At 49.9% G+C, this 27634-nt stretch overlaps 1 protein-coding gene across 2 annotated transcripts; it reads left to right on the top strand.

Moving 5' to 3' along the window:
* Nucleotides 1-8795: 8795 nt before the first annotated feature.
* LOC112103099 (E3 ubiquitin/ISG15 ligase TRIM25-like) lies at nucleotides 8796-25630 on the top strand. Of its 2 annotated transcripts, XR_003899909.1 has the most exons (8): nucleotides 8796-9695; nucleotides 17468-17563; nucleotides 18490-18723; nucleotides 18823-18845; nucleotides 20851-21428; nucleotides 23153-23211; nucleotides 24946-25046; nucleotides 25499-25630. XR_003899909.1 is itself a non-coding variant. In XM_029912952.1 (5 exons), exons 1-5 carry the CDS (start codon nucleotides 9072-9074, stop codon nucleotides 20993-20995), a joined length of 1122 nt encoding a protein of 373 aa, XP_029768812.1. In that variant the 5' UTR covers nucleotides 8796-9071; the 3' UTR covers nucleotides 20996-21695. The 2 variants fall into 2 exon arrangements, 1 of the variants encoding a protein (XP_029768812.1); XM_029912952.1 differs by lacking the exons at nucleotides 23153-23211; nucleotides 24946-25046; nucleotides 25499-25630 and having other exon boundaries at nucleotides 20851-21695.
* The last annotated feature ends 2004 nt before the right edge of the window (nucleotides 25631-27634 follow it).

A 27634-nucleotide genomic window follows, 5' to 3' on the forward strand; every position in this document is an offset into this window, starting at 1 on the left:
ACAATTTTTTTTTCATTATTTGGGAATAAGGCAGAGGTCAGCTAGTTTCCTGCACAGACATCCTTTATGAGTCTCTGCTGCATATGAAGTGGGAGTTCCTGTTGATCCCAGAATTGTTGAACACATTCAGACTAGGACTCTGGTAAATACTGATTTTTTTTTTTTTTGCTGAGTTTTTATTTCAGCTTCTTTCCCTCAGAATTCCTCCAGGTCTGGCCTCTTAGCTTAAAGTTATATCAAGTGTCTTAGGCCAAGATGTCCTAAGTCTAATTCCCACCTGAAGTTTTGCCAGGCAGAGTTCTGAGGCTGTGCTCACCAAAATGCCAAGACTGCTTTTATAGGGTTACTCCTTCTCTCCATTGCTCAGGGAATGATATGGGTACTAGTGCAGTATTTAAAATCAAAGCCTTGATGCTTTAAATTGAGGTCAGAAGGACGTCAGGGTCTCTATGTCTTGGAAATATTGATTTTAGCTTCTGCATGACATAAATTCCAGTTGATGAGGTCTCTGAAAGCTTTGCCAACTCAATACACATAGAAGACTAGAGAGAAATCAATTACGACAATGTATGTGCTTCCCCATTCCAGTATAAATCAATCCTTGTTTGCTGCCAGTAGCAGACAGGTAACTGCAGGGAGTAAGGCATGTTGGTTTCTTCCTTTTGTGAGGGCTTTCTACCCAGCCTTCAATTTGCCTGTCCAATCTGAGCCACCATGCTGATTTCTGTGCCTTTGTCACATCCAGGAAGTGCTGTTCCTTCAGGGTCTCACTGTTTTTTAAGGAAAACGAACCAATTTGTTCCTCTTCCCTATAAGGCAGTAGAAATTCCTGCTTCTATTGTTGCTGATATATTGGCTATATTATTGGTTGCTATAGAGATGGGTTCTCTCTGTGCCTATGCAGCCAGCCCTGGATCCCCATCTTACTTCCCTTCATGGTTTTTTGAGTCCCCGGTTTTATTTTTTCCCCCTTCATGGCTCCTGCCCAGGCGCCTTCTCACATTCAGACTTAGATTCCTGGTTTTCTCTCAGCAAGTTTCCAGAGGTCAGGAGGGAGCTTTCCCCCCTCCGTTTATTCTTCTTCTCCATCTTTTCCAGCTACCCTTGGGTCCACCACCGCGCTAACTCCCTCTTTTATCTCCCCTTAACTTTTCTAACTTTCCTCACTGACTAGCCCCGTCTCATGGACCAAGTGAAGGTTTCTGTTTCTTTAAATTCCTCAGGTCTTTGCCGCTCATCTTTCATTTCTTGTAGGGGAAGAGGGTTCCCTTGTGACATTGTACGGACTACATTCCCCAAGGCTATACGTTCACTAACTTCAATCGCACCAGGGATGAATTTGGCCCCACATCTTGTGCGCTGCTACAGCTAAGTCACTAACAATGGGCCAAAGTACATGTACAGGGACCCTGGTTTGTGTCCACATTCAACAGAGTTAAATGCCACGTTGCAACCAGGCTCAGAAAGCCTGCAAGCTGGGGAGCCTCAAGCCCTGCCCATGTAGGAGTTCCAGACCAAGCTAGCCGTTTGATAATCATCACTATATTAAGCAGAACCATGCGTGGCAGCTGCCTCTGGATACACCTGCAGCTCGTAGGGATTTGGTGTCCCAGCCTGGATGAGGCTTTAGGGAGGGAGATGTTTCCATACAAACTAGGTGGTGGCTCTGCTGGCATATTCACAACTTGCTTTGTGCAATCAGCATTAAGATGCTTTGCTTCCTTTTCAGCTTTGCTTCACTGCGGCTCAGTGGGCTGCATTTCTGGAGCCAGGGAAGAGACAGTAGCAGTAGCAGAAAGCTTTGAAGAAGAGTTAGCTGCTCCCTCTGCCTTGACATCTACAAGGACCCTGTGTCTCTGAGTTGTGGCCACACCTTCTGCAAGGAGTGCATCCAAGAGGTGATCAATACAAATCAGCAGAAGCCCTGGGAACCTACTCTCACTCCATCGGCCAAGTGGACCTCTTACCCTTCCCAAAGCTGCAAAAGAACTTCCAGTTGTGCCGCATTGTGGAGAAGTTCCTGGCCCCATCTTCCAAGGAGGTCTGCTGTCCAGAGGAGAAGCCAGCAGCAACCAAGGCAGGAGCAAGGTATCCCCTGTGATTTCTGCCTGGGGCAGCCTCAGCAAGCAGTAAGGAACTGCCTGAACTGCGAGGCATCATTCTGCCAGGCCCACTTGAGGAAACAGAGCATCAAGACTGCCCAGTAAGGCCACATCCTAGTGCAGTGGTTTTCAAACTGTGGGTTGCAACCCAGTGCTGGGTCACGGAATGTAAGGCACTGGGTCGCGGCGGCTCTGGTCAGAACCACCGACGGGGCCATTAAAAGTCCTGTCGGCCATGCTGCCCGGCTAAGGCAGGCTAGTCCCTACCTGTTCCGACACCCCGCTGCGCCCCGGAAGCGGCCAGCAGCAGGTCCGGCTCCTAGGCGGAGGGGGCCACTGGGCTCCACACACTGCCCCCGTCCCAAGCACCGGCTCCGCACTCCCATTGGCCGGTTGTTTTATGTGCAGCAGTTTTACTTGATTTCGGAGTAGCCTATAGTGAGATCAGTGCCAGTTTTACTTAACATCTGTGTTAATAATCTGAAATTGGACAATAACAGCACAGTCATTACATGTGCAGATGATATTGCATCAGGAGACGTCGCAGACACCAGTGAGGACAAGGGAGTGTATACAAGGGAACACAGAATAGGCATAAGAAAAGGAAATAAAATATTCAACCTGGAAATAATTTAAATCCTTTTTGGGTGGGGGAGAAGGAGGAAGAGATCAGAGGATGCATCATACGAGACTGGATTCATGGCTTGTTACCATCTATAAGAGAATGGATTTGTGTGCTGGATAAAAAAAATTAACTCCATATTCAGGGAGACCCAGAGTCCTTGTCTGGACACAGACTCGGGGCTCTTTGACAGAACCAGTCCCAATTTGCTGAACTCTCAGGACTAGACAAAGGAGTAATCAACTCTATTCTTCGCAAGTGGATCACAGACAGCATCACCTTCCATTATAAGGGTATTGTGGTCTCAATAGGAAACCTCTTTGTGCTGCAATAATACCTAGCTCTTATGACAATATTATTAGGAAACCTTTGTACGTAGCTCCATAGTGGGCCGGGCACTTCAAAGAGAGTGTTTACAATCTAACTTCTGTGCTACATGGAACTGTGGAGGAGAAATGATCTCAGGGAAAGGGGAAGGGAAAGAGGGAGTAACACAAAGGATTGCAGACAAAGTCAGGGGTGATGTTTAGACTTGTAACTAAAACCAAAACAAAACAGTGTAACAAGAAAAGCCAATGGAGTTGTCAGATCGATAACAGAACTGGGTGGAAAATTAAAACCAAAAATGTCGGGGTTTGATTTTTTTGCCAAAAAGCCCATTTCCATGAGAAGCAGAAACTTCTCATGAAAAATAATGGAAAAAACTCAATCAGCTCTGTTCCCTAAGCCAAGGCATCACGGCTCTGGCCAGAGCAGTGTTCGTCCCCTTCTCTGCATGGCTCTGGTAAGAACATAGCTACAACACTGCTTTCAATTTGGGGAGCCAGAAACAAACGGAGATACTGGAAGTTATTCAGAGAGGAGTAACTTCAGTGATGAAGGGGCTGCAGTGCCTGAGTTATGACACTAGCGCTGGGTCAGACCTAGCTGGGCACCTAGTGCTTCTATATAAGAGTCTCAGTGCAGGGATTATCAAACTCCATTGCACCACGACCCCCTTCTGACAACAAAAATTACATGACCCCAGGAGGGGGGACTGAAGCCTGAGCCCACCCAAGCCCCACTGCCCTGGATGGGGGTTGGAGAGCAACGCCCAAGCCCCACCGCTCCGGCTAGGGAGGCCGAAGTTGAAGCTCAAAGGCTTTAGGCCCAGGCCAGGGGCCTGCAACCTGAGTCTTGCTGCCCAGGGCTGAAGCCCTCAGACTTTGGCTTCGGCCCCAGGCCCCAGCAAGTGTAAGCCAGCCCTGGCAACCCCATTCAAAGGGGGTCACAACCCACTTTGGGGTCCTGACCCACAGTTTGAGAACCACTGCCTGTGTGTATGATTTCTAGTTCTTTGCCTGGCCTATCTTTAAATGTCTCACACGCTGGGGCTCCCACCACTTCCCAAGGGAGACTGTTCTAAAGCCTATATCCTGATAATCGCCTACATTTTTTGTCTCTTTTTAAATTTAATGCCATTTCTCCTAGTTTTCTGCTCCTTAATTGCCCTAAATCAATCATCTCCCTGCAGGAGCTTTTCAGCTTTCAAATGTTCAGCTGCCATTATGTTTCCTTCCACACACATACACTAATTGCTCAGCCAAGCTACACGTGTTTGGATTTTCTCAAACCCTCCAGCTCGTGTTGCTCTTCTCGGGACTCCCTTCACTTGGTTTATGTCTTTCAAGTACTGAGTGCTCAGGACTGCAAGTAAAAGACTCTGACTGTACCACCTTGCTCCATGATATGGCACCTCTGTACAAGTATCCCAAAACTGCATTGACCCTGTGTTTGGTGATTGCCATCAGCCCTACATCTCCTTTGGCATCGCTGGTTGTTTTTCCCCCCATTTCACAGCTGTGGTTTGGATTATGTTCCTCCAGATAAGTTAGGTCACAATTTTTCAAAAATGAATCCTATTCTCATCTGGCTGTGTTTCTAATCTCTCTAGAGCCCTCTAGTTTTTCCTGTCTTCACTAGTGTTTGCACATCCCTGCAGTTGAGTATCATCTGCTCATTTCTTTAACATGTCAGAAAAACATGTTAGAAAAACACAGAGTGTACATAAGCTTAGGGAGACCAGTCAGGTAGCCCCAGCGAGAAGGGAATCTCTACAATTTGGGCTTCCTGAACTCGACCTGAGAGCAAAAGCCAAGGACAAAGTACAGATATAAAAATAAAACTCAGCAGAGCCTGTCCATGAAACAGTTTAAAAAAAAGTCAAGCTAAGGAAAAGGGGAACCATTGTTTCCTGTAGTCCCAGGAGAATCTAGTAGCTAACCCTGGCAAAAGCTCAGTGCCTCGTAGCACACACCTCTTATAGTTCCCTGGAGGAAGTACCTCATAACCCCCAGCTGGGCTGGTTCACCAGCAGTCCCTGCGGCTGAGTGCAGGCAGCTGTGGCATCTTGCCCTACTCAGGAGGAGAATGTTAACCCTTTCCCTGCTTCCATCAGAGCCCCATACAGAGGCCCACTAGATCTGTTCAAAGGGTAACTGAAGGGGAGTATCTATTATTGTATGTAATTATTTTGAATTATGTCTGTGTGTGAAGGAGCCCTAGAAACTTGGACACAATTTCTAAAAACCGTATAAATAACTAGTATTTAGCCTCATAACAGGCAACAAAATTCAGCCATCTGCAGAACTCCTACAAAACTTTGAATTCGCCTGCAGGCCCTCAGAGGCCTCCCTCTGCACAGGGCCGGCTCCAGACACCAGCCCTCCAAGCATGTGCTTGGGGCGGCGCCTGGAGGGGGGCGGCGCTCACCCGGGAAGAGCGGGGCCGCAGCGGGCTCGCCGCCCTCCCCCGGCGCTCCGGCCGGCTGGGGAGAGCGGGGCCGCGGCCGGGCTCTCCGCCCTCCTCCCAGTGCTCCGGCTGGTCGGGGAGAGCGGGTCCCTGGCCGGGCTCTCCACCCTCCTTCTGGCGCTCCGGCCGGCCGGGGAGAGCGGGGCCGTCCTCCCCCAGCGCTCTGGCCGGCCGGGGAGAGCGGGCCCACGGCCGGGCGCGGCCCCCCCCCCCCCCCCCCCCCCCCGGGGGGGGGGGGGGGGCGGCAAAAAAGCCAGAGCCGGCCCTGCCTCTGCAGCACCCTGAGCAAGCAGCTAGACCTTCCAGTGAGCCCATGTTCTTTTGGACCAAGATGGCCGGCATCATAGGCGCCGACTCTGTGAGCGCTCTGGGACTCAAGCACCCACGGAAAAAAAACTAGGGGGTGCTCAGCACCCACAAGCCACAGTGGTTCCAGGCCCCGGGGGCTGGCTGCCAATCAGCTGTTCGGTGGGGCCCTCGGGCTGGCCCCCAATCAGTACTAAAAACAAAGCTTTTCCATCTCTGGGTGATTTCTCAGATCTTTTCTGGGTTTCTTCTTAAAGGTGGGTGAAACGGCTTCACTCAGATGTTTAGGTACATTTTCAGTTTCCAAAGATCCCCTGCACTTTAGAGCTCATGTTGCATTGACCATCCTATCGATCTAGGTATTTAAACAACTACCGTACCCCTGTGAGGTATGTAAGTATTGTCTTCATTTAATAGTTGGGAAACTGAGGCACAGAAAAGTTAGGTGACTTGCCCCAGGCCGCACAGGAGTCAAATCCTATACTCCTGAGTCCTGGTCCAGTGCTTTAGCCATAAAACCAGTCCTCCAGACAAGGAAAGCTGGCTGTAACTTCCCCTGTCATCCATCAGTGCCCCTCTTAAATTTGCCCTGGGGCTCACTGGAGAAGCAATCGGAGTCACACCCACTTTTCCCCAGGTGAAGAGGCAGAGTGTAGAATTTTTAGTTTCCCAGCAGCCATATTTCATATGGGAACTATCCAACTGTACATTTTGAAATGATTTCGTTTACAGTTCAAAAAGATGTTTGCAGGTGCCATGAGTTTACATATGTACAGCCACGGTCTGCTCAGATTAACCGCTACAGAATTAGGGCATAAGCTTTCGTGGGTAAAAAAACCTCACTTCTTTTACCCACGAAAGCTTATGCCCAAATAAATCTGTTAGTCTTTAAGGTGCCACCGGACTCCTTGTTGTTTTTGTGGACACAGACTAACACGGCAGGCTATCCCCTGATACTTTACCGAATTAGGGAGAAGTAAAGATGATTTTAAACCTCCAGCCTCTCACTCCTGGACGGTGCCTCTTATGAGCATCAGCACAGAACTCTGGGGTCCAGCGAGCCTAGTGACGAAAGCAGGAGCCAGACACTGAGCCAGGACACCTGGGTTTCTTTCCTCGCTCTGACATTAGTTGTCTGTGTGAAGCCTTGGGCATGTCACTTCACCTCCCTTTTTCCTCAGTTTTCATCTCAAGCATAAAATCAAGGCCGATGATGATCTCATCCAGCCTTATCAAGTGCTCTGGGAGCCTCTGTTGTAGAAACAGGAAGCATTACGGCTCTGTTTTGTACACCTTATGGCGCTTTTGTCTTTGGCCCCACGACAGCCAGATGAGGCACTGTGTTGCCTGTAGGAATTGTTTAGTTGTTTTGGGCATTTGTTTTAATTCTTTATTTAATTGCTTTTCCCGTTCAAAGCAAAGTTTACACAAAGCATTTAATGCACGCTGCAAAAGTGAAGGAGTTCAGATGGTGCCAGGTCCCCAGACTGACTCAGTTTCACACAAGAATATATAGCAATACCCCCTGCAAAAGGAAGGAAAGGAATGCTGATATCTAAGCACATGGGATGCTGAACCTTCCCTTTGGATTGCTCCCTTCTGCACTGCACCTGTGGGGAAGGGCTTAGAAGGAAGAAATCTCCTGGAGGATCCCCTTGCAGAGTTCCTCCTTGCTGATTATTCCATCTGGGGGGCAGGGTTCGCTGCACTGCAGATTGGTCACTGGGGCCTATCCCCAATCCCTTTAGGTCCTGAGGGATCAGGAGGCAGGGGCGGCTCTATATATTTTGCCGCCCCAAGCATGGCAGTCAGGCAGCCTTGGGCGGCATGCCTGCGGGAGGTCCGCTGGTATCGCGGATTCGGCGGCACGCCTGCAGGTGGTCCGCCGGTCCCGCACCTTCGGCGTACCCTCCGCCGAATTGCTGCTGAAGCTGCGGGACCGCTTGGAACGCTGGTGCCTGGAGCCGCCCCTGTCAGGAGGCCAGGGTTATCGGTGCAGAGGCCCTGCAGCTTCACACCAGCTTTGTGCTGGTCAGGCTTGCCCCCTCCTGGCAGCTGTGATGGAGCAGCACACTCCTATGGACTTTCCTTGGCCCCAGGATTCCCCTTAAAGGGAGATCTCCGTGAAGCTGGAGACTCCACCACAGTCCTCTTTCCCGGCTAAGCTCCATGGTGCCAGAGAGGAGAGACTACGTATGTGCCCCCGTCCCTTATCTGTGAGGATACGTGCACTGTCCCTTTAAACGGAAGTGAGACACTGGGCAGGAGGGGGCCCAGAAAGGATCTAGGTAGAAGCTCCAGAGTTAAGCCGAAGGGGAGAGAGAGATGGATAATACTGTTTGCATAGTCCAATAAAGTTCCTTGTTCAGTGTTAGAAAATTGTGGCTGTGTTGGGACTTTTCCTCTTTACACAACAAGGCTATGAAGAAACCACCTGGGCATAGTTGGGTCCCAAATACCCTTGTTTTCTAACTGTACTGTACACAAATATACCAGACTTTGTCTCACACACACACACACACACACACTGTTGTTGACTAGTTTCAGGCAGCTTATACAACACAGAACACAGCAAGCACCACTAGAGGCTCACAAACTATATAAAGGCATAGGACCCTATTTCTCTACACTGCAACCTCTTGCAGTGATGTTTTACCAATGCCACATGACCCCCTCTAGAGCTAAACTGTTTCCTGTAAGAGCTCTTCTTTATCTCTCTCAGCTCTGCGTTGGGGAAGACGAGGACTTCGGGCCAAATGAAGTAAAGGACATTGCTTGCTCAGGCCAGCCAGGCCTCGCTTGGGAAAAGACAACTCCCTCAAGTGCAGGTTATTTTAAGTCTGCTTTTTTCTTCTCACAAGGAAGGATTTTGCAGTGTGTGCTTTTAAATGCCTCACTTGTGTCCTCACATCCTGTCAGCCCTGATAGTCATTTTAAGGAAGTGTCAGAGGGAGAGAGAAAGAGGGAGATGAAAAGTTCCAAAGCTGCAGATACCACCGAAGCAACCCGCACAAAGAAACTGGCAAATATGTTTGCTTGTGGGAGGAGGAGCCAGAGAACAGATAGCTCAGAGGGTGGGTGTCGGGTTAGCCTATAAGGGTGGAGAAAGGAGGTCCTTACAGACTTTGGTATGGTTTTGCTGTTATCTTCCTGTCTGCCTGACTCTGCAGTTGGCACTATTCCCAGCAGCTTCCTGTTTAGTTTAGTTTCATTTCTCGCAGACTGGCTAGGAGGGTGTTGTTTCTGAAGCCATGGCAGAGGCAGAGGAAGAATTCAGAGCAGCTGCTGCCCTGGAAGATGAGCTCACCTGCCCTATCTGTCTGTGCTTCTACAGCAACCCTGTCTCCCTGAGCTGCCAGCACAGCTTCTGCAAGGAGTGTATCCAGAAAGCACTGGCTGCCCAGCAGCAAGCCAAGGCCACCTACTCCTGCCCTATGTGCAAGGTCCAGCTGGGGCCCTTTCTGGAGCTGCATAAGAACTTCCAGCTCTGCAGCATAGTGGAGACGTTCCAGACGGCTTCTTCAAAGGGAAAGAAGGGCAAGGAGAAGGCCTCTCCGCAAGGGAAGGAGACAATCCCCTGTGATTTCTGCCTGGAGCAGCCTCACACAGCAGTGAAAACCTGTCTGACCTGTGAGGCATCTCTGTGTCAGGCCCACCTGAGCAAACACAATGCCAAGGCTGCACAGAAGGATCATGTCCTGGTAGACCCCAGTGACAACAGCTCCCTGCAGGAGAGGAAGTGTGGCAAGCATGGCAAGCTGCTAGAGTGTTACTGTGAAGATGACCAGGTCTTCGTCTGCATGATGTGCTCTATCGCAGGCTCCCACAAGGGCCACAGCGTCATCTCCCTGAAGGAGGAGTATGACAAGGAGCTGGTAAGGAGCTTTCTGCATCTCTGCTTGATGGGCACAAATTCCAAAGGGGATCTTAATGTACAGCCCCTTATAGAGCTACGCTCAGTGTGATAGTTCAGTTCAGGATGGAAATGCTAGGCGGGTAAGGGAAGGATTCCCCAGATTATTCGGGACGGGGGTAAAGGAGGAGGGAGGTGACTCATGAACTGGTCTTAGTGTTCACCCCCAAAGAGAGAAAACTGTAGTAATCGGGGAAATTGCCCTTGATTGCTCCTTTTTTATGCTGTGTCACACTCAGTTAAAGGCAGGAGGCAGATTTCAGTTCAAGCAATGATGTGTGAGGATCAAAAGTATGTAAGTCCATTGCGGGCCTGTGTGGACGCTGCTAGAGTGCAGTGAAAGTCCCAGATAGTGTACGGGGAAAGCCCTGCAGTTCAGCATACTTAACTTTGAAGCAGTAGTACATTTAGCTGCACTCTAGGACTTTCAGTGCAATGTAGCAGTGTCCACACCAGACATTACCACGTGCCAAGCTGGTGTGCTGGAGATTCACACCTTGGCTTGCTGTGCAGTAACTTGCCACACAGATAAGTCCTGAGATAGGTTCGGGGTAAATATCCATGATTGCTACCTTATGTTCAGATCCTGCAAATGGTATAATAGGACTATTCACCTGAGTAAAGTTATGTACGTGTGTAAGTGTTTGCAGGATTGGGTATTAAGTGATGAGCTAAACGTGTACAACTTCTCTTCTTCTTCGAGTGATTGCTCAGGTGTATTCCACAGTAGGTGTGCGTGCTCGCCACGTGCACCGGTGCCGGAAGTTTTTCCCTTAGCAGTACCCGTAGCGGGGAAGCCCCGCTGCGACCCCTGGAGTGGCGCCAGTATATCGCGCCATAAAGGGGGCTGCGCGCTCCCCCCACCCTCAATTCCTTCTTGCCGCCAGTGAAGGTAGTCGGAACTTCTGCTCCAGCAATTGCTGTAGCTTCTATCCTTGGTAGTACCTTGATCGTTACCAGTTCTGCAGTTAGTAGCCTGGCCCAGGGCATGCCCTGAGCCCCAGGCTTCAAGTCGTGTGACTCCTGTCGCAATTCCATGCCTAGAAGCGATCCACACTCTGAGTGTCTTCGCTGTCTGGGCGAGGCTCACATAAGTGAGTGGTGTAAAATTTGCAAGTCCTTTAAGCCCCGGATGAAACACGAACGTGAGATCTGACTCCGGGCCCTACTTATGGAATCGGCATTGGCCCCGGCACCGGCACGCCGACCCGACCTGGCGCCAGGCACCGCGTCCTCGGTGCGGAGCGACTCCCCATCCACCAGTCGGCACCGCTCCCCAGCCAAGAAACAGGGCAAGTCCCAACGACGCCGAGATAAGGACAGGGGTGAGGCCGGACCTGAGTTGGGCAGCCCACGATCCCCCTCGGGACCCAGACCTCCGACTCATGCGGAGCGGAGTAGTCCGGCCCCGTCCGCGCGTGCCTCCCCGCCGATAAGGGCAGGGCCGGCCTTAGCGAGAGCGGGGCCCGATTCCTGGGGGCGGGGCTTGCCGCTGGCAAGCCCCGCCCCCAGGAATCGGGCCCCGCTCGGGCTGGGGTCGCGGGGTTTGGGTCCGGGCCGGAGTCGCTCGGCTGGGGACGCGGCCGGCGCCCTGGGGCCCGAGCCAGAGCCGCCGGGGCCGGAGGGGCTCGGGCCGGCGCCCCAGGGCCCGAGCCGGGCCGGGGGTGCTCGGCCGGGGCCAGGGCTGGGGGTACTCGGCCGGGGCCGGAGCCGTGGGGCCTGAGGTGTTCGGGCCGGGCCGGCGCCCCGGGGCCCGAGCCGGGCTGGAGCCAGAGCCACTCGGCTGGGGCCGGGCTGGCGCCCCGGGGCCCGTGCCGGGCTGGAGCCAGAGCCGCTGGGGCCGGGGCTGGGGGTGCTCGGCCAGGGCTGGACTGGGCCGCGCCGCGCCTCCCCTCCACGGAGCCCTCCTCGCGCCCCCCGCCCCCCGCTTACCTGTTGCTGCCACCGCCTGCCCCTGCTTCTTTTCAGGCTTCCCGCGAACATCTGATTTGCGGGAAGCAGGGGAGGGGGAGGAACAGGGGGCAGAGCGTTCAGGGGAGGGTAGGAGGGGGAAGTGAGCTGGGGGCGGGGTGGACAGCTGCGGGGCCCTCTTAGGCGCGGGGCCCAATTCAGCCGAATCGGCTGACTCGGCCTAAAGCTGGCCCTGGATAAGGGTTCCTTCCACGCCGGAGGAAGCCCAGGCGGTGCACGACGTCCTCGTCATGCCGGTACCGAGTGGGCCGCCACAGCTGGGGCCCCTGTCCCGAGGGAAGCCGCTGTTGGGTGCCCAGCCCTCACCGGCCAGGTCGGTTATCGATGCCTCCATTCGATCCGTCGACCCCTCCCATAGCCCCTGACAGACCTCCACTCCGTTGTCGGGGTCGCCTGGGAGCGAGTCGCCTGACGGAAAGCGTCGACGCTCCTCGTCCAGTGATAGCAGGTCTCGACGACGCCGGCACCGCCGGTCATATCGGGACGATTGCCATGCTCGGAGTGCATCCCGGCAGTCACCGGCACCGCGGCGCCGTGCTCGGAGCCACCGACAGGACTCCAGGGATATTACCTCCGAAGTCTACTTCTCGTCGTCGTCGAGGTTGAAATCCCGGGGCAGGACCCGACGTGTACGGCACTGGTCAAGCCGCTCCTACGGCACTGTGTGCTCCTCGGCCACCTCTGCCTCGGCCCCCAGCCGTCCTTCCCCGGGCCACACCGTTCCCCGGGAACAGATAACCCTGGTGGGACCCCAGACGGTGCAGTGGCAAGGGGCGCCCTGGCAAGGACAGTGGTGCCAGTGGGCACCGTGGCCCCAGGCGCCCGCACCACCGAGGCCCCGCTCCGTGGCTGGGGCATCCCAAGCCCACTCTGCGTCCCCGCCTCGGCACCGAGAGCAGTCCTCGGGTGCCGCACCACCGGCACCGCACCCAGACCCGGACGCGGAGTGTGACCTACTGGCACTGCCCGATACACTAAAGGGCCGTCCCGGTTGCCCCGTCGGCACCGGATGAGTCCATAGCGGCACCGCCCCCTCCTTCTCAGGAGGATTTCAAGGCACACCAGGAGCTCCTCCGGCGTGTTACCGCCAATCTACAGCTCCAGGCGGAGGAGATGGAGGAGCTGTCTGACAATTTGTTCAATGTCCTCTCCTCCTCGGCACCGGGATGTGTGGCACTGCCGCTTCACCAGGGGGTGGGCAACATCTCGACTGGCCTATGGCAAACCCCGTCCTTTCTTCCGCCCATCTCCAAGAAGGCGGAACGGAAGTACTTCGTGCCAACGAAGGGGCATGAGTACCTCTATACCCACCCTACCCCGAACTCATTGGTGGTGGAGTCAGTCAACCACCGTGAACGGTACGGTCAGCCTGTACCAACCCCTAAGGATAAGGAGGCCAGGAGACTGGACACTTTTGGGAAAAAAGGTTTATTCCTCTGCCAGTTTCCAGCTCAGGGTGGCGAACCATCAAGCACTCCTGAGCAGGTTTGACTTTAACTTGTGGGGCTCTTTGCCAAAATTCGAGCCTTCCCTTCAAGAGCAGGACAGGAAGGAGTTCACGGTGCTACTTGATGAGGGTGCAGCGGTAGCGAAAGCAGCTCTCAAGGCTGCCTCGGATGCAGCTGACACGGCGACTCGTTCGATGGCCACAGCTATCTCCATGAGACAGGCGTCGTGGCTTTCCCTGTCGGGGTGTCAGTGGAGTCCCAGGCTCTGATGCAGGACCTGCCATTTGATGGCAAAGCATTATTCGCAGACCAGACAGACACCCGTCTGCACGGGATGAAGGACTCCCGCACCACCCTGCCGGCCAAGGACACTCTATGTCCCGCCGGCCAAGGACAAGCCCAGACTGCAGCCCTTGCCTCCCCCTGCACGAGGCAGATACGAGCCCCCACCCAAGAGGCCTAGGGACCAGAGGCGCAGGTCGCAGCGTCAGTCCCGCTCGGCCCCATGCCCCGGACCCTCGAAGGGCAAGAGGCGTTTTTGACTGTTTGCGGGGGGCCACCTGGCCTGTTGCCAGGGAAAATCCCCCCCCCCCAGTTAATAAAGTTGGTTTTTGGCAACCGTTTATCTGCCTTCAGGGTACATTGGTCCCGTATAACGTCGGACCGATGGGTCCTCAGTACCATCTCCGAGGGGTACAGGCTGCAATTCGTTTCAACCCCACCGCACCACCCTCCGCCCCGGGATGCCCCAGGGGACTCAGAGCACGCCCTTCTGTTAAGTCAGGAGGTGACGCGCCTCTCACCCTAGGCGCGGTGGAGAGGGTACCTCAGGAATTCCAGGGCAAGGGGTTTTACTCCCGGTATTTCCTGATCCCAAAGGCGAAAGGCGGTCTCAGGCCCATCCTCGACCTGCGGCATCTCAACCAGTTTCTGGTTCGCTGCAAATTCCATATGGTGTCCCTGGCCTCTATTGTCCCGTCCCTGGACCAGGGGGATTGGTTCGCAGCCCTGGACCTCCAGGATGCGTACTTCCATATCCACATTTTCGAGGGCCACAGGCGCTTCCTACGCTTCCTGGTAGGGACAGACCACTACCAGTTTACGGTCCTCCCCTTTGGTCTTTCTACGGCCCCCAGGGTTTTCACCAAATGTATGGCGGTGGTCGCAGCCCACCTCAGGAGGAACGGGGTACAGATCTTCCCCTACCTGGATGGCTGGCTGCTCAAGGGCAAGTCTCGGTTGCAGGTGCAGGTGGAATTCCTGCTAGACACGTGCACGAGTCTAGGCTTAGTAGTAAATGAGGAGAAATCCACGTTAGCTCCAGTCCAGCGCATACACTTCATAGGGGCGCTGTTAGACTCGCTGGGGGCCACGGCCTCCCTCCCCTGGGACAGGTTCGAGACGCTCAAAGGCCTCATGGCCTCGGTCACGGCCTTCCCTGTGACGACGGCAAGGATGTGCCTGCAAATCCTAGGCCATATGGCAGCATGCACCTTCGTGGTGCGACATGCCAGGCTCAGGATGAGGCCCCTCCAACTCTGGCTGGCCTCCCAGTATTCCCAGGCCAGGGACGGCCTGGACAAGGTCATCACGCTGCCACCCTATATAGTTGCCGACCTACAATGGTGGTCCCTCCCGGGCAACATGCTCCAGGGTATCACCTTCCGGGAGCCCCCTCCCTCCCTAGATCTGGTATCGAACGCTTCAGACCTGGGATGGGGAGCCCATGTGGGGAACTTCAGGACCCAGGGCAGATGGTCGCCCTCGGAATTGTCCCTGCACATAAATATCAGGGAACTCAGGGCGGTACACCTGGTGTGCGTGGCCTTCCGCCAGCACTTGGGAGGGAAGGTGGTCAGACTCCTCACGGACAATACGACTGCGATGTATTATATCAACAGGCAAGGGGGCACACGTTCAGCAGCCTTGTGCCAGGAAGCCTAACTCCTGTGGGAGTTCTGTATAGCCCACGACATCCTACTGAGGGCCTTTCACCTGCCTGGCAAGCGCAATACGCTCGCAGATCACCTGAGCAGGTTTTTCTCTCAACAACACGAGTGGTCCCTACACAGGGAGGTGGCCAGGCGGCTCTTCCTACATTGGAGCACTCTCCAGGTAGATCTGTTCGCCACCGCCCAGAATCACCTGTGCCCACGATTCTGCTCCAGGGCGGGGGAGAGCGAAGGGGCGATATCAGACGCCTTCCTGATTCCATGGGCGGGCCGCCTGTTCTATGCCTTCCCACCCTTTCCCCTGATAGGAAAGGTCCTATAGAAGGTGAAGGCGGACGGGGCGCGAATTATCCTCATAGCCCTGGATTGGGCCCGTCAGCATTGGCGGGACCCTCCGGCAGCCTAAAGTGGCCCCCCCGCACAGGCTGCCGCTTCGGCCGGACCTCCTCTCCCAGGAGGGAGGACGTTTCCTCCATCCCAACCTGGCCGCGCTCCACTTGACAGCATGGCTGCTCCATGGCTAAATGAGGAGGAGGGGAGGTGTTCGGAGGGTGTTAGACAGGTCTTCCTAGAAAGCAGGAAACCGTCCACACGTCGAACCTACTTGGCAAAATGGTATCGGTTCTCCAGGTGGGCGAGGGAGAAGGGTGCTTCCCCCTCCTCCGCACCCCTCCAACTCATCCTTGATTACCTCCTGTCCTTTAGGACCCAAGGGCTGGTGCCTTCCTCGGTCAGGGTGCACCTGGCGGCTATCTCGGCCTTCCACCCCCCAGTGCAGGGCCACTCGGTGTTTTCACACCACATGACGTCCCGGTTCCTAAGAGGGCTGGATCGGGCCTTCTCGTACGCTAGACCCCTAGTCCCACCCTGGGACCTGAACCTAGTTCTCTCCTGCCTCACAGGGCCCCCCTTTGAGCCCTCGGCCACGTGTTCTTGGTCCCACTTATCGTGGAAAGTGGCGTTCCTGGTGGCTATCACCTCAGCCCGCCGGGTCTCGGAGCTTAGGGCCCTGACCTCAGAGCCTCCATACACGGTCTTCCATAGGGATAAGGTCCAGCTCCGCCCGCACCCGGCTTTTCTGCCAAAGGTAGTCTCGGCTTTTCACATAGATCAGGACATTTTCCTCCCGGTCCTCTGTCCTAAGCCCCATTCCTCCAATGAGGAACGGCGCCTGCACATGTTAGATGTGCGTAGAGCGCTGGCTTTTTACCTAGACAGAACCAGGCCATTTAGGAAGTCCCCCCAGCTGTTTATTGCATCGGCCGAGCGCATGGGGGGTGACCGGTTTCCACCCAGTGGATTTCCCGCTGGATCACCTCCTGCATACGCACTTGTTACGACCTGGCAGGGGTTCCCCCGCCTCCTATAGTGAAGGCTCATTTGACGAGAGCTCAGGCCTCCTCGGCTGCCTACGTGGCTCATGTCCCTATTCAGGACATATGCAGGGCTGCTTCATGGTCCTCTGTCCACACCTTTTCGTCGCACTATGCAATCATCTCCCAAACGCGGGATGAAGCCGGGTTTGGTAGGGCGGTACTCTGCCCGGGTAACCCTTAAAACTCCTACCCACCTCCATCAGGGATAGCTTGGAGTCACCTATAGTGGAATACACATGAGCAATCACTCGAAGAAGAAAGGACAGTTACCTGTTCCGTAACTGGCATTCTTCGAGATGTGTTGCTCCTGTCTATTCCACATCCCGCCCTCCTTCCCCTCTGTCGGAGTTGTCTGGCAAGAAGGAACTGAGGGTGGGGGGGAGCGCGCAGCCCCCTTTATAGCGCGATGTACAGGCGCCACTCCAGGGGTCACCGGGGCTCCCCTGCTACGGGTACTGCTAAGGGAAAAACTTCCGGCACTGGTGCATGTGGTGAGCACGCACACCTACTGTGGAATACACCTGAGCAACACATCTCGAAGAACGCCAGTTATGGAACAGGTAACTGTCCTTTTTTAACCTACACAGTCACTGTGTGGCTAACAAATATGGGACTGTCTTTTTGTTCTGTGTTTGCACAGCACCCAACACAGTGGGGTCCTGGTCCATCATTGGGTGGATGCAAACAATCAATTTTTATATATAGTAGGTAAAATTAAAATCAGTTCTGAATAAGGATTCCAAGAATGTTTCCGTTTTCCAACTCATCCATGGTCTTACGTCTTTCGAGGAGGGTTGGGGGAGACAAGAAGCACACAACTTATTATGTGGCTCACTTGAAACAAATGGGTGCACATATTCGATGAGAGGGGATCGATAAAAGGGTCGCTTGTTCATTTCATCAGCTCCATAAAAGTGCCATTTTCTTATGAACCCATCAGTGTTAGTTTCCCGTTATAATGTTTAATGCTGTTTTTCCTTTAACTAGGTTGTTCTCTCTGACAGTGTGAAACTGATGCAGGAAAACAAAAGTGCTATGAATAAAACCTTAGGGGAGCTTCAGAAGAGTGAGAATCAGCTCCAGGTTTGTCCCTGGATTATTCAAAGTATCTTTTTTTAATGACTTGTAAGAAAAAAAAAATGATGGCATCTCTGATCAATGTTCTCTAGCAACCCCTTCTGACTGTGAAGATGACATAATAAATCTGTATTAATAATATCTCACTATGGGGCTCTGCAGGTCATGAAACTGCAACTTAAAAAACAAAACCACCATAAATGTGAAGAAAAATGACAGAGGCAAAGAATATTTGTTTGCATTCTGTAGTGTCTTTCTTCCCCAGACCTCAAAGTACTTTGGGGCTGAATGTGCAACCCTAATTCACATTTGTGAGCAGTTACTCACATAAGTAGTCCCACTGAAGAAGTCTAGCCATTTGCAATCAATAATTAATTAATTTTCACAATGTTCCCAATGTAAGTTAAGTTAGCTGATCATTATTATTCTCATCCCCATTTTTGCTTTATCCCCGTTATCTTATCCCTCATTTACAAATGAGTAAACTGAAGAGCAGAGAGGTTAAGTGTCTTAGGCAAAATCACACAACCAAGTCAGAAATAGAACCCAGGATTCTGACTCCCAGCTCCCTTGTCAAATCACTACACACACTTAATTAATCCCATTACATTGTTCTTAAAGCTCTCTTTCTCTGTTAAAAGAGGAGCTGTACGTAAGTATGGGATTTTCAGAGTAAACCAATGCAGACTATAATGACCTATCTGAACTTTCTCTCTCTGCTTTATTCCCTTTCATCACACCCAGATAATTTTCAGATTACGCTGATTACTTGGCTGTGCCGAGGAAAAGTGAAACGTACTTATTGTCCACTTCATTCTTAAATCTGGTATTGCAAAATGTTGGGTATAATAATGATAATTAATAAATAAACACACTAAGCTGTGGTACTGAATTCCTGAGCCAGCACCTTATTTGCTTACCTGTTCTTTTAGCTCAATAAGAAAACTTTGAATGCTCAGCTGTCAAACCTCTTCAAAGAGATCAAGGCAGCGGTGGATCAGAAGGAGAAGCAGATCCTGGCTCACATACAATCCAGTGAGAAAAAGCAGCTGTCAGAGATTGCCACACTGAAGAAGCAAACAGAAAAGAAGAGAGATGAGGCTGAGAAGGGTCTTCAGGACCTGCAGATGCTGAGAGCGCAAACAGACCCTTTCCACTTCCTCAGAGTAAGCAGCAGCATTTAGCTCTGATTTAATAAATGAACATTCAAGCAGTTGCCCTTGCCCTGCACTGCACTAAAACTATTTTTTTTAATATTTTTATAGGAATTTAAACTGGCACAAGACAGGTACGTTCTCCCCCAAAAGGTTTGTCTTATTCCTTGGCACAATAGGGAGCTGACAACTCTAAAAACTCAAAAGACTTCTCTGTATCCCTAGTCTTCATTCTGTGTCCCAATGCCCCTCAAATCAAGGCCTGGTCTTGAGTCAGAATTCACCACTCCCAAAATATGGGTGGATAATGATTCACCTGTAACTTCAATAGTGCCCTGTTAGTTTTCAATGTCCTGAACCACTGCCTTGATTACCCACCTAAGGAAAGCCACTGGAGCTTATTAGCTCATAGTTGTATTTTCCAGAGGTGAGCACAGTGTAGGGTTCAATTGTATTGAGAATGATGCTTTGTCATGTGTATGCAGCCTTGTATGATGTGCTTGGGTGAAATTACTGCACTTAGAACAAGGTGCAGGGCTCCATTTTTGGGTTAGGGGTTAACCGTCTCATTTGGCTCAGTTTGGGGTTTCATCACTCTCCCAGCAGCTGGGCTGCCCGTTCTGCTTGAGGACGGTCATAGTAGTTTTAGTGGTGTTGATGCCTCCTGTTGCAAGTGGCACACGTGGTTAGTAAGTTTCTTATTGGCACACCTATCTGCTATGGTTATCAGTACAAAAAACTAATAATCATCTGAGCGATATCACAGACTTGTTGTGGTGCAGTGAGGTGATAAAAAGTCCCCTGGAGGGTCACGTAGCGATTTGGCTTTAACATTGATTTGGATTTTAAAATGTCACCTTTGCACTTTGTAAGAATCAGGGTTAGACTGTGACTTGGACTATGTTTTCTGTTTTGTTTTCTGTTTATGCTGCTTCCAAAGTGACTTAAGCGACACCAGAAAGGGCACTTTTATATCAGGGTAAGAGTATCCACATGGAGAATATAACTATAGCGGTACAATTCTACCAATATAGTAGTGTTAGTAAATTTCCCCATGTAGACAAGCCCTGATAGGGTATGAATTGTAGTGCTGAGTCACAATGCCCTCCAGGGCTACTTTTTGGACGATGCACCTTACACACCTCAGAGCTCGCAGCTGTATCTAAAATTAAAATCTAACCTTTAGGGAATAAGTCATTTCCCAGAAGCTTACCCAGTTTAATATGTCTGGCATGTTCCTTTCACCACATTGGTGGTTACACAGCAGTAATAATAATATTCAGTAATGTTTAGAAAAAAAAGTAGCCCTATTTTTCATCAGACAGTTTCAAAATTTGAATGTTTGCACCCAGTGGTAATCAATAGCAATACTACCTAGCAGATCGAGGGACGTGATCATTCCCCTCTATTCAACATCAGTGAGGCCTCATCTGGAGTACTGTGTCCAGTTTTGGGCCCCACACTGCAAGAAGAATGTGGAAAAATTGGAAAGACTCCAGCGGAGGGCAACAAAAATGATTAGGGATCTGGAGCACATGACTTATGAGGAGAGGCTGAGGGAACTGGGATTGTTTAGTCTGCAGAAGAGAAGACTGAGGTGGGATTTGATAGCTGCTTTCAACTACCTGAAAGGGGCTTCCAAAGAGGATGGATCTAGACTGTTCTCAGTGGTACCAGATGACAGAACAAGGAGTAATGGTCTCAAGTTGCAGTGGTGGAGGTTTAGGTTGGATATTAGGAAAAACTTTTTCACTAGGAGGGTGGTGAAGCACTGGAATGGGTTACCTAGGGCCGTGGTGGAATCTCCTTCCATAGAGGTTTTTAAGGTTAGGCTTGACAAAGCCCTGGCTGGGATGATTTAGTTGGGGATTGGTCCTGCTTTGAGCAGGGGGTTGGACTAGATGACCTCCTGAGGTCCCTTCCAACCCTGATAGTCTATGATTCTATGATAATGTTACTAATAATAACTGTAAGAGTAATCGTAATGCAGAACACTTCTTTAGTACTTTATGTTGCCGAAGTGCTCTCCTCTCTGTATATTTTCTGCTAATTACTAGGTACCTACCTAACTTTAGAGAGAGTCAACTTTATAATTGTTAATTGGTGATCACTGATTGAATGACTGTCTGGGTATTCTAGGATTAATAATCAGAATTTCAGGACTGACAGCATGGAAGTATTACCACTGCAGCTGGATCAGGCAACAATTGCTGATGTTAGACGCTGGACACAGCAGTATATCTCAAACCTAGATTCACAAATGCAAGAAGTGCACAGTAAGTAAACTACCCAAACGAGTAACAGAACATTACTGGTCTGTAGTGGAAAATGGCCACCTTTTATCAAGGACTGTGCAATAGCTCCCTGATTTATTCAACTGAGCATTGCTTGTGTGCTGCAAATTTTGATCCTTCTCCATAGAGGCCAGAGTGTGGATGTCTGCCATCTGCCATGGCGCCCTGTCCCCTCAGCCCCTCCCCGCAACCAGTTTCCATCTGCCCCAGCATTCCAAACCTCACCCTCTGTCAGACCTTTAGGGACCACCCCATGTGTTTGCCCAGTGGACCCATATTTTCAAATCTGCCTCTGATAATGGGATCAAGACCCCACAGCAACACATTCCAAATGACTGTTTATATTGTGAATACACTGCCAGCCTTCTAAGACATTCTCTCAACCCTTGCAGGTCAGTTCATTAACCAAACACAGAGGAACAGGTAAAAATCCCTTTCTTCTCTTCACTTTTGCAATATTCACTGCAAATGCCACTAAACAGCCTTTGTATTTTCCAGAAGTTCACAGCTCTTCATTGGAAGGCCATTATGTATTGGGCTAAAGGGACAGATTTCACTGCTTTTATCCTCCTTCAGAACTGGACCTGCACTGATGCTGCAAACATTCCCCACAAACATTTGTTCACGTTGTTAAACAGATTTGCTTTGAGTGTATCTGTGCCTCTTTGCTTTCTCCGAATACTCTAGTGAAGCGCTCCCCCAAACAGCATACTTAAATTCATATAGCAGAATATTTGTGGAAAGTCGAGTGTGAATGCAAAAGGCGAGAATTCACCGTGGCCACCTAATTCTAAGACTTACTGTCTGGAGTTGTTCACGGCCGGGAGTGTCAGCCTTAGGGCAGGTTGTCATAAAGCAGGGCAGACACCCCAAGCTGGCTTATGTGCTATAATTAGATTTCACCAACCCAGAAACAAGAGTGAACTCCTGAAGCACTACAACAGTTTTACCATGGAGTCACAGTGGCACTCCAGTCTATCTTGCCACACAGTCAAGCTGGACTTAGTGATAAATGGTCACTTACACCAAAGATCACCAAAGATTCAGGTTTCTCCCAGTCCCAAGAGACCAATCTCTTACGCCAGGTCAGTTTGTACCTCAGATCTCACACCAAAGACAACGCTTATAGCCAATCCTATAATTAACTAACTAAGGATTTATTAACTAAGAAAAAGAAATGAGAGAGTTATTTACAGGATAAAGCAGGCAACATATACACACATATGAGGTACAGTCTATGGTTCCAAAAGGTGGCAGAGCTGTAGTAATCTGTCAGCACTGAATGTCTTTTAGGGCTAACCCAGGTCTACCCTGGGGATCTCTGCTTTTATTTCTTGGCGCCAGCCCTGTGAGAGTCCAGACAGCAAAGAGATGAGGAATTTTCATGCCAGTTATCTTTATTGCCTGTCTTTGTATTGTGATGGTTCAGAATGGCCCACTTAGTATTGATAGTCCTCCTTGATGGGCGGGGGAACCACTCCTCCTGCCTGAGTTCACAAGTTCAGAGCAGGCATTTTTACAGTTATAAAGCAAAACTTACATATGACCTTATTAGAGAGACCAGGTGGGTGAAGTAATATCTTTTACTGGACCAACTTCTGTTGGTGAGAGAGACAAGCTTACAAAGCTTGTCTCTCACCAATAGAAGTTGGTCAAATTAAAGGTATTACTTCACCCACCTTGTCTCTCTAGTATCCTGGGACCAACATGGCTACAAGTACCCTGCATACACATTACGTTATAGCATGGGATACAGATATTACAAGTAAGATTAATGCATGCAGCAACTTACAAGCATTTTATAGTGTCTAAAACACATCCTTATGAGTCTAATATCGATCTGGAGCAATACTAACATACAGGTGAGCTGGTCTGGTTTTCAGCTAGGAATTTATTGATGCTCAGCTGGCACCTACAGCCTTGGCAATAGCTGGCACCTGGTCCACCAGTGTCACAGTTACATTCCTCCAACCAGACTCATGATTGGCATCCAGGGTAGGAACAGGCCCTAGAAGGTTGTTCTTCTTTTCAAAACAATGGGCTTTGCGTGTCTCTGTCTCTTAATGAATTTATTTCATACCCAACTCCATCCCCAAAGTGCAGCTCGTGTTTTTAATGGGCATTGATATTCAGTGTTGTCTATACAGAGCAGCTCCATTGATATACAGAGTACCTCCATACTCCAGAGATGATTTACTTTATCAAGGTAAGTGTTCAAAAATATTGTTGCTCTTAAAGACTCTGGTCTATACCTCCTCTCTGGAGGGAAGGTATCTCACCTGCATTTTGTATTGTGCAGCTCTGTCAGATCTTCCTGTCAGAGGCGAGGCCAGTGGGAATGCAGAGGACAGGTACAGGGCATGGTCCTCAAAATCTGCACCAGGCTGACATCTGCTAGAAAACACACAGGAGACATCCTGGAACCTAGGCCTTAGGGAGGGATTCCTTCTGCTTCAATGCTCCTTAAGGGCCTGAGCTAGCTCCCAGGAAAGACTATGCAGACTCCCTCTGACTATAACAGAAGGTGGATGAAGTCTGTAAGGATCAGGCCTAGTTATTGGGTTGCCACTGAACAGTAATGTGGGTAGGGATATAGGCTCAGATTTCAAGAAGTGTCTATGCATTTGCATGCCTATTTTATGTGCAAAATTATTACTATAACTGCCTTTTCTCCTTCAGTGTTTTTACTGCAGAGTGAATGGGGCAGGGCTGCTATCTTCCCTCATTCAGTGAGCACCTTAACAGCTTCTCAGTGGCTGAGGCATTTCTCCTCCCCATTACACAGCTAAGTTAGCCATCCATGTGGATGTGCGATGCAGCCTTCTTTCCTTTAGCTACTCCCATGAGGTTATGCTCACTAATGGAGTAAGATATTTTTACTGTCTTGCCCTTTATGCTTCAGAAAATACAGGAGTAACTTCAGATTGACTCTTGTAAAGGAGATGAGTCTAATCCAATGTTTCATAAATAACAAAAGCTAAGTAGCAAAATGTTAACTGAAGCATATGAAGATCTAGGTCAGGGATTGGCAACCTTTGGCACGCAGCCTGCCAGGTTACGGCCCCTGGTGGGCCAGGCCTGTTTGTTTACCTGCCGCGTCCGCAGGTTCAGCCAATCGCAGGTCTCACTGGCTGCGGTTCGCCGCTCCAGGCCAATGGGGGCTGCGGGAAGTGGCGCGGGCCGAGGAATGTGCTGGCTGCCGCTTCCCGCAGCCCCCATTGGCCTGGAGTGGCGAACCACGGCCAGTGGGAGCCGCGATCAGCCAAACCTGCGGGGGCTTACTCTGGCGGGCCGCGTGCCAAAGGTTGCCGATCCCTGATCTAGGTGAAATGCTGGTCCTAGTGAACCCAAGGGAAGCTTTACCATTGACTTCAATGAGGCCAAAATTTCACCCCCTGATCTTACACCCATGCTACTTTGGGCTGTTATTTTTGTCAGAATTTATAAGATTAGCAGGATTAAGCCTCCAAGAAAAACCTAAGTGCGGCAGGACATGATGTCAGTGATTCATAGCATTCTCTTTCAGTTGCTACTAATCCAGTGCCCAAACAGTGCAGCTGGTTGGAAAATAGTGAGTTGTTTCTGTGAAAATATTTGCAAAAAAATATATTTTTATGGATGTTTTCCAGGTTTGGGGCAAAAAATAGAAAATGGAAGCCTTTTCAGTTTTCAAACATTGTTTCATTGAAAACCCAGAACATTTAAAAAAGAAATGAAATTTTTCCTCAAAAATTTTGGTTTGGGGGGGGGAAAAGGTCATTTTCCATCCAAACCTGTTTCTGATGGAAAAATGTCAGCCAGTTCTACTCAACAGGGTGGTGGTAACATTTTATTTCAAAGGGGCTACCTGTGTGATAGCTGCTCACCGGTGGGAGGAAGGGTTCACAATTTAGTCCTAAGTATGATTACATTTCCCTGAAATATTTGGTTGTTTTGCCAGGTAATCAACACTCGCATTTCTTCCAAAATCAAGCATCTGGTTTTTTTCAAACTACCCCATTTCCATGGAAATAGACTGGGAACACAAGGCAGTGAATGCAGGTAAGGTACTAAGAGGATTTTATTAATTACAGAGTAATTCAACAGTATCCCTGTCCTCTCTTTAGCACCCACCCTGCCCCAGACATTATAGTAAGTGTTTAAAACAGCTTGCTATATTTTTCTAAGACATTATTTTGTCAAAACCCTATTTATCAGCTGAGCATTTTAACACAATAGTCTTGTCTAATTAACTGTGTTTAAAGAAAGCCATAGCTCATTATTAGGGCTCTGTGTCTGTAATGTAGTTTTGGTTATGAGACAAGTTTTCTGTTAGGGTCAAACTAAATGTTCCATGCAGAACAAGAACCTAACTGAAATGAGAAAGCAGGAGAAAACACTGGACAAGATGAAATGCTAAATAGCCCTTAAGAAATGTTGCTAACGTACTAATACAAATATAATTCATTATTGAGGGTGACAAAGTGAATCTTCTCAATCTTTTATATTTCTAGAACATACAACGAAAGGAAAGGATGTGGTGTCTGAAATAGTGGTTTCCAGCATGGTGCATTATTCCCAGAAGTAATAAAGAGACATGAAAAAAGTTGGGGAAACTGAGACCAAAGAGATTAAATTCAACATTTTCAAAAATGTCCATTAATTCTGGGTACTTTTCAAGTGTCCCTGCCAAAAAAACTTCCTGCAGCAAATAAAAATATAGAATATGCATGCAAAGAATTAAACATGAATGCAGCAAAAAAGCCCATGTGGCTTGTCCTTCTCCCTTTCTCACCAACACGTGGAATTGCTTGTTTCAGAGTATTTACCAACCAAGCTATAGTCGTGTCACCAGTGATTAGTCTGACTAAATAGTGGCTGTATGTGTGTAAGCTTTTGACTTCTGTTCAATGTGTTTTGGAGCAATCAAATAAATGATTAAAAACATGTAAAGTCAGTGCTATAGTAGTTCATGCTATTAAGCAGATTTCTAGTATTCAAGACATGTCTGCTTACAGTTGACTACAGTAAACAAGGCAGGACTTCAGGAAGCTGTACAGTGCAGTACCATATAGTAATCCTATGAAGACAATTTTGTAAAAGGACTCCCCAGTTCACAAGAAGCACACTTCACTTACAGTACTGCAGGCTGGGAATGTGCTGCTTTATTTAACTATATACAAAAACAGGATTGGGGGGGGGGACCACAGGAAATGAGGGGTAGAGCATGGCCCAACCCATAATACTCTACCCAGTTAACCCCTGGATGACCACTGTACTACATCCCTCTCTTCTGAATTTACACTCCAAATGTAGTTTTCTAAATAACCGGGGGCTCTTCTCTCTCTCGTGGGATAGCGCCTCTCTGGGGCAGCTCAGGCAGACTGGGAACCTGCTGCTTTATTCAACTATATATAAACAGGGTGCGGAGAAAACACACACTAATTAAACAGGAATTAAGGTAGCGGGGGAGCATGGCTCCAACCTATAATACGCTGAGTAACCCAATTAACCCCTAGATGCCCACTGTATTAGAGAAAATATTTTGAAAACTTGCCATAAAGAGTGAGCATCATAATTGTTTTTATATCAAAGCCTACAGAATGGGAACACACTGGAGCTTAGGCAGCCTCCAAACCAATCTTTAACACGATTGCTACAGACAAGTCAAAGAGCCAGCAGCAAATAAGGGGAATGTACCAAAAAGACCTGCTCTACCAGAGGTTTTCTTCTGGTCTGACATGCTAAAATGCCACTGTATTTCTTTCACAATCCTGCCCGACCTTGATTCCTTCAGAAGCATTCCGCATTTCAGTACAAGTAACTGCTGCATTATTTGTAAGAATGTCTAGACAATGCCCATTTAGTTCCAGGTAGGAGCCATATGAGTTTCTTTTAGACATCAGAACAAAGCATGAAATTCCTCCAAGACCCCTATTAAGTCCATGTTTCGTGTCCACGTCCCAGTAATGCTGGCCTGAAGAGAAAACGTGAACTGAGAATCCCCTTCAATTTGTCCAAACTGTACCTCTTCCTAGTAACTGTTGTCCGATTGTTTGAGATGGTGAGTCCTGGCTCTTGTTCCTTACTTCCAAAAGTCAGGTCAACACCAGCTGTAGAAGGAAAAGTAAATCTATTTTTTACCACTAGCCCACTCAGCTTTATTTGTTTAATATCAAATCTTACAATTATGAAAAAAGAAGGGGGGGAAATGAACAAACACAAATCTCCCATCTCAGGTTTGTAAAATACAGCCTTTAGGCCTGCTCCTCTGCTGGTGTGAACTGGTGGAGCTGCTTCCAGGCTGCAGCAGGGAAGGAATAGCAGCTACTCGGAGCACTCCTGGCTCACGCTGGAGCTGCTCCTGAAGTAGGGGCACGGGAGAAGTGGTGGGACAGCTGGTGAGGCAACAACCCTTTCCTCCTCCCCATAGTTGTGGGGCTGATTCAGCCACGCCGATGTAAAAGCTGCACTGCACAGCTCAGGGACATGGTTTCAATTCATAATCAAATACATAATTTCTTCCCACACCATCACCTTTGAGGACCACAGTTCAGAGCCTTGAGAGCCACAAATATTCCCCAGGCTACAGATTGGACACTCTTGACCTAGTGGGAAATTCACCCCAGTGCAGAAGAAGGCCTATGCCC

The sequence above is a fragment of the Terrapene carolina genome, unplaced genomic scaffold, assembly GCF_002925995.2.
Source record: "Terrapene carolina triunguis isolate 2854851 unplaced genomic scaffold, T_m_triunguis-2.0 Scaffold395, whole genome shotgun sequence".
NCBI lineage: Eukaryota > Metazoa > Chordata > Testudines > Emydidae > Terrapene > Terrapene triunguis.